This window comes from Bos grunniens, chromosome 7 (assembly GCF_055505025.1).
Source record: "Bos grunniens cultivar Pamir isolate PY7600 chromosome 7, Bosgru_T2T1.0, whole genome shotgun sequence".
Lineage (NCBI taxonomy): Eukaryota > Metazoa > Chordata > Mammalia > Artiodactyla > Bovidae > Bos > Bos grunniens.
Genome location: NC_141171.1, coordinates 58,557,386 through 58,572,070, shown reverse-complemented (window position 1 = coordinate 58,572,070; position 14,685 = coordinate 58,557,386). Strand labels below are relative to the sequence as shown.

The window sequence follows — 14,685 nt, the reverse complement described above, 5'->3', positions numbered from 1 at the left end:
TTACAGCCAGGGCTGTGAGTCCAAAGCTCTTCTCATTTCATCATTCATTGAGCTGCCCTGGCACTGACTCACCACCTGGACTTCACGACAGAGCAAACTGGGAGCACCTCGGGTCTTTGAAACAGCTCCTCCCTCCCACACTCTCTCTCCAAGGGCCCTTTCCATGGCAGCGTGGTGCGAGCTACAACACGGTAGCTGTACATTCTTGACACATCCGCCACTGGCCAGTTTTAGGAGGCTGCAGAAGCCATTGGTTGTGTGCTTGCAACCGCAGTCACCAGGCAGCCCCCGCCAATTTTAGAAGTACAGGGTGAGACTTGGAGGAGAACCCCCGTAGCCTCCACAAATAGATGGGGAACAATTGCCTGTCGTTTGCAGGTGCTGCTCACACATTCCAAGGCCCAAGCATGATTGCTTCTCTTGGAATTGCATTTTGGCTGGCTTTCAGCTTTACTGAAAGAGTTTTTTGTTTCTGAGCAGCAATAGGGTGGGGATTCACTAGGCTTCCCTGTCAGTCCAAAGACCCAGTTAAAGCCGGCTGCCAGATGCCCATGATCAAAGTGGAGAGAGAACTGCTTCTAAAAGAGGGAAGTAGGTCCCATTCAGCGGACAGCAGCCCCAAGAGGCGAAGTGCTTTGCTCAGAGTCGCAGAGCTGGGGCCAGAATCCAGGTCCTGACTCCCATTTCAGGAGCCTGGACTATCCTTCATTCCCATTCAGTTGGTATAGCCATCTTAGTGTGGAGTTAACGCAATTCCAGCCATCAGCTTCTGACCAGTCTCTTAAATCTCAGGTCCTTTTCCCTACCTATGTGCTGTGTGACTGACAGCACCTCAGAATTATTCTTCATGTTCTTGCACCCCAACTTCATGACTCTCCTTTCAATTCTCCATGTTTATTAATGGCTTCTTTCTGACCAGCTTGCCTTGACATGTCATTCGCCTTTGGCACATCACTTCCTATTTGTCTGTCTGTCTGTCTATCAAAATGTAGTTAATTTACAATGTTGTGTTAGTTGCAGGTGTCAGCAAAGTGATTCAGACACACCCGCATATATATATACACACATACATAGATATCATTTTTCAGATTATTTTCCATTATAGTTTATTACAAGATTTGAGTATAGTTCCCTGTGTTCTCCATTAAGACCTTGTTGTTTATCTATTGTATATATAGTAATTTGTATCTGCTAATCCCAAACTCCTGTTTATCTCTCGCCCACCCCTTTCTCCTTTGGTAACAATAAGCTTGTTCTCTGTCTGTGAGTCTGTATCTGTTTTGTAAATAAGTTCGCTTATGTCATTTTTTTAGATTCCACATGTGAGTGATACCATATGGTATTTGTCTTTCTCTGCCTTTACTTCACTTAGTATGACAGTCTCTGGGTCCATCCATGTTGTTGTAAATGGCATTATCTCATTCCTTTTGATAACTGAATATTGTTCCATTGTGTGTGTATATATATACACCACATCTTCTTTATCCATTCATCTGTCACTGGGCATTTAGGTTGCTTCCTAGATAGTGTAAATAGTGTCACATCACTTTCTATTACCCTTCCTTGCTAAGCAGGTTCCAGCTTTTCTCTGAAGTGTATCGTATGTGTTCTAATCCATGCTCTTCCTGTCACCTGAAGCACAGCAAACTCCTTGTTCTCTTTTGTATAATTTTCTGCATTAAATCACTTTTGAAAGTTATAAAATGACATATGTTTTCTGCAACTAGTGAAATAATGTATAAATAGAGGAAAAAGAGAAAAAAAAGTTTCTCTACCTCTGCCCTTTGACTCCCTGTCTCTTGCCATTCCTAATGTCGATGATTTGATATGCATCCCTCCAGACCTTTCTGCTGCTCACATGGAAACATAATAAACATATTTACATGTAGTATATTTGTTTGCTTTTGCAAGAACAGTATCGTATTTGACACATTGAAATGTACTTATGTTCGATATTGCTTCAGTTCAGGATTAAATTTAACCTGTTTAAAAGTCTCTGCATCATAATCCGCAGTGTGGCTGTGTTCAGTTTATTAAATCGTGTCCCATGGCTGGCTGTTCAGGGACTGGACTCGATGTTTTCTTTCTGCCTCTCCAGCTGCCATCTCCAGGATTTTCTGTATTGCTCCGTGCCCTGGACCTGTCTGGGCTGCATCAGTAGGTCCTTTGCCCTTGGGCTCGGGGTTGGATTTAGTTCACGTGGTGCCACTCAGTGTTGAGGGAGGGTGGACGGTGAAGTCAGGGTATTTCGCCCTGACTCCATGCTGCTGGGTGACTGTGGAGTGGTGGTGTGCCCCTGCTGCAGGGCACATCTCCTGGCAGCGCCCTCTCCGTATACCTGCCCCCACTTTGACTCTGGTGATCACTCCTCTGGCCTCGTTGGGCCTGGGGATGGTGTGACTCCCTGTTGTTGGTGGGCCCTGGGGGCTGCCCATCCATTTAATCTCCCTAAAGCCTGCCCATGCCTTGTTAAATAATCCCTTTGTTAAATGCTCTTTAATAATCTACTCTGAGTCTTCCTTCTGTGTCCTGGCATCCTGAGCAATAAAGATCTTCCTTTTTTTCCCCACTGACATTTGCTATTACTTTCTAACTAGTTCCTTCCTTTATCTCGAGCATGTTCATTCTGTCAGGTTTTCTTTCAAACTCTGGGGTTGTATTTCACTCATTTTCTCAAACTCCTTCCTGAGCTCTCCAGGACCCATGGGATAAAGGTGAAACCCAAAGCCAGTCGTTGTTTGCATCTCCCGCTTCCAGGATACGAAGTATGAGGGACGCCACCCATTTCTACAGCTTCCTCCCTGAAATGCATGTCTTGCATTGATAGATTTGGTCTCACGGTGACTGGTTCTGTGACACCAGACCCTGTGCCTTCCTCCCCCCGCCCCAAGATGCCGTGTGTTCATCAGCTCAGTGGGGAGAAGAACAGATAATTCATTTCATGGAGGAGTAATTGAACAAAATGTACATAAAGCTTGTAAGAGTTTCTGGCATGTTGGAACTTTTCAGTAAATGCTGGTTATGAATTACTCTTCACTCACTCTGATCAGAATTAATGCCCTTCTGCACATCTAATGCAACATCTTCACAGCCAGTAGTCACACAAGTGTACATTTCAGGAATGAATTATTAAAACTGCTTATCCCTAGAATCAAGGCCTGGTTGAAATTTCAGGCCCTCTTCCCTGATGAACGAAGCATTTGGCTCTCACACAGGCTGTTGGGCTAAGGGGACATAGTCTGCTGTTTGAACGTAGCTAGACTCCAATTTCCTAGTCTGATTATGAGTATGGAGCTTTCCTCCATAGCTCGTGGATTTGAGGCCTCAAAAAACAATGCCGCACAAATGAAACAAACAGAAAAAAACCCAAATAGCAAACAAAACACAAAACTCTCATATAAATCCAGACCAAAGTTGGCCAGGAATTAAGTCTCTTAAACTATGGACTTTTTGTCAGTCTCTGTTCTACTTTACACTTGTCCTGAGCAATACAATGTGTTTCTCAGGTGCTTTATATCTAATAGTAGTAGCAACCAACATTTGTACTGCCATTTAGATTTGCCTTTAATTGGACATGTCCATAATCAGAGCAATAAAATAGAGGTGGTAGCACAATAGAGAAATTAGTAGAAATATTTGCGATGCCTGCCACTCATGGAGCCTTTTCTATAAGTGCCCAACACTACATCATCATATTTAATTCTCACAGTAGCCCTGGGAGGTAGGCAGTTACCTGTATTTTACAAATAAACAAATGGACCTTTCACTCAACCAGAGACGCTGAGGCCCAGAGATGGATCCATTGAGTCACTTGCCTAAAATCACACAGTGAGTCAGTAGCAGAGATGCCAACACAGCTTTGGCTTCCAGACTCCCTTGGTCACTGCTGCACTTCTGGATGGCTCTGAGAACTGCGATTAGGGCTGGTTTCCATCCAGACGGCAGCCTTTCCATTTTCCTCTCCCCTAAGCCCAGCTGAGGATGTACCACGTTTTTTTCTTGTGCCCAGATTTGGTACATCCTATTTTCTGATGAGGCATGCTTGTCCTCACTCTAGATTTACTCCACCCTGCCCTCTCCCTCCTCCTCCCTAACCTTTTGACCCGGTGAGCCTGCCTAATCCCCAGTACTCTCCTCCCTCTGCTCTGCTGCCCAGGATCTGGGACATCCCTGTGACTCTGCTTCAGGCGCTGCTCTTACTTCTGACAAAGCAACGCATGGCGACCCATACAGGTCCTTGTTTCAAGAGCAGGGAGGGTGGTCCTGCAGTTACATTACGTCATTTTAGATGATTCTGAAAGAGGGCATTCGATAACGTTGAACCACATAGAAAGAAATTTTGTCTCCTTTCAGGTGAAGGAAAAAGTCTTCAGGTAGTGGTGAATTGTCTTGAACACCCTCCCTGCCCCCCCAACACTGGGTAATCTACCTTTTAACAGAGGTAGCAGATCTGAGGCCCATCCTTCAGAATCCTTTTGAGGACGGCAGAATGTAGCCAAAATTTCATGAGGTTTTTATTGTGTTCATTCCTGGGTTTACTGTCTATTTTTGGTAAGTGATACTAGCTTAGAATTTATGGGAGTGAGACAGTGTTTACTTTAAAAATACATTTATTTCAGGATAATATTAAGTAAATAACAGTACAGTTTGTACCAGGATCTGTCCAGTGTCTTGGAAATACACAGTGAGGACTGAGGTTTGCGCTTCACAAGCCCAGCTGACCTTCCTGCTTGAGGATAGGATGACTTTGTGGCTCCTTCTGTTCATCGCTGGGTCATCTCTCCCCTTGTCATCCTCTGGTTCCTGGCCAGGTTTTCCACTTGTGCTTATCCGTGTTTGGGACCCTGTTCAAGATTGGGAGAGCGTTATCGGGGGCTGGGATTAAGATGCCATCCACAGTTCATTCCGCCACTCCAGTCTGACCCAGGCAGCCACGTCACTTGTCTGGCCCTTTGATAACCATGTCTTCAAATGGTGAACATGGAGTTGTAGGGGGAGTAATGCACACAGCTGGCTTTGGTGTTCTGGTTCAGAAGACGGGGCCGCCACCTTGCCCTGGTTAATCCTGCCCTTGGCCACTGCTTCCTCCACCTTATGGTTGGCCCTCCAGGGCCAAATCGAGCCCTTTAAAGAAAGTAAAAACAGTGCTTGCTGTTCGTTACACATTATATATAGTGGGCTATGTTCTGAGGGGAATGTCCCCTGTTAGCTTCCATGGTGCACACTTAGTCATAAGTATATTTGGGTGATGAGAGAAAGGAGGTATTCCTTTTTCTTTTTTTTGGCAATGCCATGTGGCATGTGGGATCTTGGTTCCCTGACCTGGGGTTGAACCCATGTCCCCTGCATTGGAATCGCAGGGTCTTAACCCCTGGACCACCAGTGATGTCCTGGAGGAATGTTCTTGAGATTCACCTGTAGCAGTTCAGAGTTCTGAAATAGCCAGCCCTGTACATCTGCCCCCGGCTTCAATAAAGACTCAGAGCCAAGAGGCTGCATTGCCCTCCAGGAAGTCTTCTTTTCTCCCTGACCTCACTCTCTCTCTCTGTCTCCATGGCATGTTTGTCACTGAGGGGCCTGGAAACTGATCCATGCTTTGGGCAGGGAGAGCGAGTTTGGGGGCTGGTTTCAGACCTCGCCACCCACTCCGCATTCTTGAAGGAGGAGGGCATGTAGATTGTTATCTGCTCACGGAGCCTTATTTCCAAAGGAATAATGACCTGGACGGGCCGTGGGAACCTGCCCTTTGCGGGTGGGTGTAAACAGAGAAGTTTTGGCTGACCTTGGCTGCTGGTGGCAGGAGCTGAGAACAGTTGCTGGGGGTTGGCTGGGGACTGGCGTCTCTGGAATTCCCTTTATGGAAAGGCCTGTTAGATTTTGATGAACAGAGTGTTGGTTCAGTTCTTCTAGAGTGTTTGTGAGAGGGGCACTGTACGGCAGCCATTATGATTGGAAGAAAGAATAACCATAATAGTAACTCCGATGTACTAAGATCCATACATTCCCAAGCAGAGACTCACCATCATCCTAACCAGCACCCTCAGAGAAAGTGATCATTGTCCCCCATTTCACAGATGAGGTAACTGAAGCCTAGAGAGGTGAAGTCACTCATCCAAACACAGGTAGTGTTTCTTTGAGAAGTCAAACTCCTCACCCAAGGTTGCATATTCAACAGCAGAGATGGGTTGAGAAGGCTGCTCTCCTGGGAGCCTTGTCAGTACCTTTTTCTGAATCCCACAGTGAGTCAACCAGGACTGTCTTAGAAAGCCTTTACTCCGTCTTCTTTAAATGATGCTGCTTTAGGAAAGAAAAGCAACAAGATTTCATCTGTGTAGTCTATCCATCTTGTTTATTCTTAAGAATGGGAGTGTTTTTAGGGAGTCAAATCTAATTATACAGATGGGATTTTATTTTAAATAACCACCTGTGCCTTCATCTGGACTTAAAAGGATCTTGAGTCCCCACTGAGGGTCGGAGTCTGTGCTTTGTGATTTGAACACAGGTAATAAAAGATTTGACTGTAGAAGATTCCATCTCCAGTTTATATCCTCTTTTTTTTTTTGGCCTACCTCGGATTAGAGTTTTTGTTCTGAGCTGCTGGAATGTCTACAGAGCAGAGAACAGATGTGTCCTGAGTACTGTCCCGGGGCTGACTTTATTGCCTGGGAAGAAATCCATGGAGGGCTCTGGTTTCTCTGGGAAACATATTCATATTAGCTCAGATGGAGGTGGTAATTTAAGTCCTTCAAGTTGAATACTAGGTGAGGAATACTGAAATGGGAGCCGGCATCCCCAGCCAGCTTGAGTTCAAGATTCTGTCCTTGCATTCGCTAGTCTAGTTGGAATCATAGCCATTGTTAACAGCATTTGCTTGTGGGTTTTCTTTCTCCCCCTTCCTCCCTCTGCACCTCTGTCTTTTCTCACTCCTTTCCTTCTTCTTTTTTCTCTCTGTCTCTCTTCTCTCCCATTTTCTCACAAACTCTTAATTTTTTATAGTTGATTTCTCTGATCATTATCATACTCTAGTGAAGGAAAAAAAAAGTTGGACTTTATCAAATGTCAAGGGCCTCTGCTATCCTGGATAGTAAATCAGGTCTCTCTGTAAAATGCATTAATTGGGAGATTGGGATTGACATATACACACTATTGATACTGTGTATAATCATATAGATAATGGCTTCCCTGGTAGCTCAGCTGGTAAAGAATCTGCCTGCAATGCAGGAGCCCACAGTTTGATTCCTGGGTTGAGAAGTTCCCCTGGAGAAGGGATAGGCTACCCATTCCAGTATTCTTGGGCTTCCCTGGTGGCTTAGACAGTAAAGAATCTGCCTGCAGTGTGGGAGACCTGGGTTCGATCCCTGGGTTGGAAGATCCCCCGGAGAAGGGCATGGCAACCCACTCCAGTATTCTTGCCTGGAGAATCCCATGGACAGAGGAGCCTGGCAGGCTACAGTCCATGGGGTCGCAAAGAGCTGGATACTACTGAGCGACTAAGCACAGTACATAATATAGGTGACTAATGAGAACCTACTATATAGCCCAGGGAACTCTACTCAGTGCCCTGTGGTAACCTGAATGGAATAAAATCCAAAAAAGAGAGGATATATGTATATGTATGGTTGATTTACTTTGCTGTATAGCGGAAACTAATACAACATTGTAAAGCAACTATACACCAAAAATTTTTTTGAAAAACACACAAACACCATTAGGCCATAAGGAGCAGGTCTGATGCACTGACTTTACAAGGAATGGTTTACAAGTGATTGGATTCCTGAAGTTTCCTACCACAAAGAAAGCATTCCTGCACTGGACTTGTCATATTCAGTATCAGAAAGAGCCACCTGGCATAAGGTTTATGGATTATTGGTGCAGTAGCCTCAGGTGGAAAGCAGTCAGGAGCCAAGAGATGGAAGACCTGGATTTGCTTCCAGCTGCAACTAATCAACTCTGTCACTTGGAGAAAGTCATCTCTCTCTCTGTGTAGATCTTCCATTTAGAAAATGGGAACAATAGTCCCTCCCCCGTAAGTTTCTTAATTCAAAGCATTTTACTAAAATTTAAAGTACTGTAAATAATGAGTAGAATAAACGGAACTAGTATTTATAGGTATTTACTACATGTTAGCATGTTAGATATTTTATATATACATGTACACACACACACTTTTTCCCCTTCATCCCCCTTATTGCATTCTGGCCGCCACCCTGTGAGGTGAGCCTGATGTTATTAATACTACCACTGTGAGCTAATAAAACTGGGGTGCTGAGAGGTTACGTCCTAACTCAAGATCACAGTCCTGGTTAGGTAGTCAGCCTGATTCTCCCAGTACTGGGAGAACCCCGCAGAGCCCAAGCTTGGTGGCTGGCACACCTGGAACCTGGCTGGGCTATAAGAGTGGGCTGCATTGAGTCCTGGTGGCCGTGCGGCGCCTGAGGCAGCCACAGTCCTTGGTGGTTCAGTCTCTAATTAGCTTCATATTGGGTTCCAAACCCCCTCCAGGTTATTCCCATGTGCTCAGGAAGTGCCATCATTCCTTATAGGTGTTAATGCATGAGAAACATTGGTTGGCTCACGCCTACCAATGCAGGAGACATAAAAGATGCAGGTTCGATCCCTAGATCAGGAAGATCCCCTGGAGGAGGGTTTGGCAACCCACTCCAGTATTCTTGCCTGGAGAACCCCATGGACAGAGGAGCCTGGTGGGCTACAGTCCATAGGGTCACATAGAGTCAGACACAACTGAAGTGACTTAGCACACACTCACGCATGCATTAACCACTTTAATAAAAGTTTGGGGGACAAGCTGAGGCCCCCAGGAACAGCATTTGCTTGAGCTTTGTGAGTTGTGGTTTTGATACTTCTGCTCTCCATGATAAAAAACAAATAATAATACTGTACTAAATAGAGCAGGGGTTTTATTATCCCCATATCTGAAACCTGTGCAAGGCCCCCACTTCATCTTTGTGCTCATTTAGATTTTTGATGATTGGGTCAAAATTATTTCAATAGCATTTGAACAGTTTTGAATGATGCCATCTCAGTGATATTAATTCCACTTGAGTCACCTCTTCTTATCCCTCTGATGTACAAGGTGCCTGGGATAGCTTTTACCCCCTTGTTGAGATTTGATGCTTACTGAAAGAAGTGATGATCCCCAGTGGCTCAGGACTGGATGTCCCGAGGCAGGAGATGGTCATATTTCATGACAGGGCTTAGTTCAGGCAGAGTAGCTGGCTCCTTTCCCCCAACCAGCTTATTTCAGCTCTTTGCTAGAAAGATAAAGAATATCAGAAAAGCACTGAGCTGTTAGAGGGAACTCTTAAAGTTACCAAGATTATTGTTGGTGTGAAGCTCCTGCTGGAGAAGCTTCTGTCACCTTCACAGACACACAAACTGTGTCTGGGGTGTGACTTGGTACTGGGCTGGCTGATGGCTGCCTAAGAGCCTTTTATAGAGCTTATCAAATACAGATTTGTTGGCCCAGAGCAGGACCTGGAAATCTATATTTTTATAATGTGCACCCTCGTTTGGAAAGCACAGTCGTAGGAGTGTCTCGTATAATTTTGCAATTACTGTTATTTTAGATAACAATAGCCTTCAATTAAAATGTTTTTCCTTAAAAGCCCAATTTTCTGACCATTTCACATAATTTTCTGACTCAGATGGCCTTTCTATTCTTCTGATATAATACACCCTCCTATGTCCCACCCTTCATCCATTTATTTGACCAGCGTTTAATAGCTGTCTAAGACGGGTCCCAGCTGTCTAAGATAGGGTCATAAAGAGTCAGACACGACTTAGTGACTGAACAAGAGATGGTCCTCAGGAAATGAGCTAAAAAGATCAAAAGACACATAGTTCTAAGCCCACAGGAGCCTGTGGTGTAGCCAGGAGACCATTAAATAGTAAACCAATTCTTGTGGAATAATATCATTGTTTCAGCTACAGTGGGAACACCTAAAATTTGCTGGAAAGTCAGGTAATACATCCTGGGGTAAAAACCCTTTGAGGCTTAACAAAAGAGAGGATGGTTATCAATGGCAGGTGACCATAGGAGATGGCAGAGAGAATGGCTCTGCAAAGGCTTAGTGGCCAGAGAGCCATAGGTGTCAAGAACTACACATTCTTTGATTTGCCACCATATGTGTAGAGCTGGTGGTAAAGAATCTGCCTGCCAATTTGGGGGGCACCAGAGATGAGGGTTTGATCCCTGGGGCAGGAAGATCCCCGGGAGGAGGGCATGGGAACCCACTCCAGTATTCTTGCCTAGAGAACCCCGGAGCCTGGCAGGGTACAATCCATGCGGTCACAAAGAGCTGGACATGACTGAGTGACTAACACACACACACACACACACATTGGTAAAACACGTGATAGAAACGAGGGTGGACGTGCTGACAGAGGGCAGCTCACTAGGGGCTTGGAGACGGTGTGTGGTGGGAGTTTGTACTTGACCTCATTAGTGCATTTTCTTTGCCATGTATGTAAGTTTTTTCTCAACATCTCATTGATGTGTATATTTTTTTAAAAAATCCTTCCCCCGACGGTACAGCATGATGAAATTGCTTCTTCTCACGCAATACCTTGGAAGCAGGAGAGACAGCAATAATTGGCTACGTCCCCAGTGGAGCCCTAGCTTCAATTCTCATCTTCTGGCCCTGTTCACAGTCTTTGATTTCGGAAGCCAGAAGTCAGCCTGTTTGTGGGGCGTCCTTCTCCATAAAGCCTAGGTCCCTTTTGAAAGCCCTGTCTCACCAGTGTCATCTCATGTCCTCATCAGGTCCCTCCTTGATCCCTGAGTTCCCTCCACACTGATCTATTTCAGGTTTTCAAAGAAACACAACTTTTCTCCCACCACAGGGCCTTTGCACACACGGTTCTTTCTGTCTGTAGTTCTCCTCCATTCCTAGCCTCTGTTTTAAAAAGCCCTGTTCCGTGCTGTGCTAAGTCACTTCAGTTGTGTCTGACTTTGTGTGACCCTATGGACTGTGACCAGCCAGGCTCCTCTATCCATGAGATTCCCCAAGAATACTGGAGTGGGTGACCATTCGCTTCTCCAGGGAATCTTCCCCACCCACGGATCCAACTGGTGTCTCTTAGGTCTAACCTGCAGTGGCAGGTGGGTTCTTTACCACTGGCACCACTTGGGAAGCCCCAAAAATGGGGACGGGGTGACGGCAAAGGTGGTCAAAAAAAAGCCCTATTCCCTTTATTTGTGACGCTTGACATAATTTGACATTGTTTTACTTATTCTGGTGACTTTATTGCCGGACTTCTGCTTTAAGTTCCATCAAGCCAGGGACCTGGTGTGGCTCATTCCCTGCCACATCCTTACCACCTATTTAATAAAAAAAGGTTAGATACCTGTTTGCTGAGTGAGTGGATGTGTGAACGATGAGTGGATGAGTGGATGGATCCACAGATGGATGAACTCTGTATGTTGAATTCGTAACAAACTACAGCCCACCATTGTTTTTCAGGCTCCTAAGAATTCTCTTCTCCCGCATGAACCCAGCAAAGCTATGTCCATCCTTCACGCTGTGCTCTAAGCTCCATTCATTTAATGGAATCTGTGATCTCTAAAGCTCACGGTGATCTGTTTCTCTCCTGACTTAGACATAAAATATATGTTTGTGTTTTGTTAATTACCTTGGAATGTCTGTGCTTTGTTTCCAGTTGGATCACTTACCCAGCTTTCATTTAGTTATGACTTTTAAAAAAGACTTTTCTCATAAGAAAAGCAATAAAGAAATATATTTCAGAGAATGTGAGAAATACTGAGCGTAGTATACTCAGTATACTGTGTGTACTGAGTTCATATATGAATCCCGCATAATTTCTCCTCCTTGAGTTATACATTCCACAATTTGTGTGCATATGTGTGCACGTATAAGCCTCCCGAATTTTAAACATAACATGATCCCCCTGTCATAAAGACTTTTCAAGGCTATTTCATTGTGTGCCTGACCCTAAGTTCCGTTTTTGAGACTTACTACTCAGTGCCAACAGAACACCAGACGGGACGCTAGACACCGAGGTAAGTGTTATCCTACTTAATGTTATTTAGTGCTTTCTGGAGAAAGATAATATAAAGAGTAGCTGCATTTCTAAGTGGCTGTGATAGGTTGCAGAAGAAAGAAGTGAAAGAATAATTTGAGTTATGGTTAAACAAGAAAGATTGGATCCCCAAGAGACACAGCCACTCAAATACTGAGTGCCCTGAACTCACAGGCGTCTTAAGACAGTGGTTCCTGCTAAACCTCTGAAACAAGGACTTGGGAGAACCTTGGGAGACCACTCTTCTCTGAAATCTAGCTGTAAGAATAACTCCTGTTTTCCTTCTTTTCTAGAGCGACCGTCTTCTGATCAAGGGAGGCAGAATCGTCAACGATGATCAATCCTTTTATGCTGATATTTACATGGAAGATGGCTTAATAAAGTATGTATATAGGACCCTTCGCTTTATCTGTTGAACTTTCTTCGCTAGAGACTCAGAAAGAAACTTGCTTCTTTTGCTTAGTAGACCAGTGCTTCTGTGTATTTCATTTCTCCTCTTTAAAAATGAATCTTTCATTTAGCCCTTCAGTCTGGATAATTCCTTTAAAATGGATTTTAAACTAGCCGTAGTTCACTTGGATTGCATGAATGGGTGACAAATCTGAATTCAGTCACCCAAATGATGCTACAGGCCCCTTTGGGCAAGCTGCATTGGTGGGTGCTCTATGTGTTGTGAAGAAGTGGGTGATGTGACCATTGTCCTTAAGATCGTTGAACAACTCCACAAATTACAGTACCCTAAAAATAGAAGGCCCAGTATAATAGGTCTAGTCCCTTCTTTAGGGGCTCTTCCTGACCTAGGGATTGAACCCAGGTCTCCTGCATGCAGGCAGATTCTTTATCTGAGCTACCAGGGAAGCCCCACAATAAGTACCAAAGGAATTCAGGTAAAAATAAAGTAATTTAGAAGTGCACGAATGGAGAAATCCCTTCAGAGGAAGGTTGTGAGGTGGAGAGGGCATTTAAACGGAACCTTGACTTAGGAAGGACTTGGTTGGGCAGTGCACAGATACGACAAACATTTCAGGCCAGGTTTCCCAGTAGACACTTCAGGGATATGTAATTACTTTACAGAATGGTTTGCCATTGGATGCCTGAAAGCAGCATAGCCAGATAACCTTTATGTGCAACTTCCTTACATAGTGATCTTTTAAAAAGGATTTGACCTATACATAGCCTTTCATCACATAAAGCAGGCTGCTTCCCCACACTGATAAGACATAGTTTAGAACTAGTGTATCCAGCCCACCAAATGAGCCATCCCTGGCCTCATACAGTTTTATTTTTATATTATTCAGCTTCGTTGGCTAGCTTTAAGATTCTGGTTATAGATCGCTTACTTATCTTTGAGAACTTGGTTTAGATAAAACTTTCTGTGGGTGGACATTCCTTACCAGCCCCTAAATCTAGGAGCTCTGATGAGTTTTTTTTAAGATTTTTTTTTTTTAAATGTGGACCATTTTTAAAAGTCTGTATTGAATTTGTTATGGTATTACTTCTGTTTTATGTTTTGGTTTTTTGGCTCTGAGGCATGTGGATCTCAGCTCCCCAATGACGGATTAAACCCACACCACCTGCATTGGAAGGCAAAAAACCAGGGAAGTCCCTTGATAAGTTTTTAAAATACCCCATGCTTTTATCAATCATAGCAATTCTGACACTATTAGGCCCCCTTGAGGGCAAGCACCATATTAGGTTCTTCAGTGTATCTACAGCACTTAACCCAGTACTTGATACATAGAGACTTTTGTAAGAGCTGCCTTTTATTGAGTATATATCATAGTGTGTGCCAGGCACTCATCTCATTTAATCTGCCAGCAATTCTATGAAGTAGGTACTCTTATTACCCTCTTTTTCAGAGGAGGATAGAGAAGAAAGAGGAACAGAGAGAGTAACTTGCTAAAGATCAACATATTAATTCACTGAATGAATGAACAAATGCAAGAATGAAGATGTTCACACTTTGTGGCTTTTCCGATTTGCATACGTTTTCATAATAGAAGTAGGAAAAATGGTGTTATTAGGCAAGTCAACTGACGTAAAAAATACTTTCTTCAAGATATAAGCCACAATTAATTTTATATTTTTCTCTTACTAAAAAATTATTCGTGTAGTCTGCTCTCTTTGGAGCAAATGTGTTCCCTCATTTAGACATTTTCAGAGTTAGAAAAAAAAATGCAGTGCCTCATGCTTCTTCATTCCAGAGCTCATTAACTGATCATGGGACTTTTTGTGGTTGGCCCTTAAACACAGGCCCTGAATCCTTTGTGCAGTGATTCAGGCATCTACTACCACAGGTGAATATATAAACTGAATCTTCTTTGCTTTCACTGTTAAAATAGACCGGAAGGCCACTTGCCAAGGACGTTATAGAAGGAATTTAACCATCCAACGTGTGTGTTGGTGGTGGAGAGAACAGTGTATAAACATGATTTTCATCTAATCCTATAATTTGATATATCTTCAGCAACTTTCTTAACCCAGAGAACTTTGAAACAGAAATAATTCCTTTCAGTTTTTACAGAGTTGTGTGCCTGTGAGGGTTGATGGAGTGCCTGCTGTGTGCAAAGCAGCTGTCTCAGGCCATGGACCTGTACTGTGTCACATGCCATGGTAGAGTCATTG

General features: G+C 43.9%; 1 protein-coding gene across 2 annotated transcripts in view; it reads left to right on the top strand.

Moving 5' to 3' along the window:
• The window catches only part of DPYSL3 (dihydropyrimidinase like 3), a 117,329-nt gene that overhangs the window by 66,386 nt on the left and 36,258 nt on the right, over positions 1-14,685 (top strand). For both annotated transcript variants that reach the window (XM_086412205.1, XM_086412206.1), the window contains exon 2: positions 12,354-12,442. In XM_086412205.1, the coding sequence (XP_086268331.1) occupies positions 12,354-12,442 (89 nt within the window). The remainder of the gene's footprint in view (positions 1-12,353; positions 12,443-14,685) is intronic.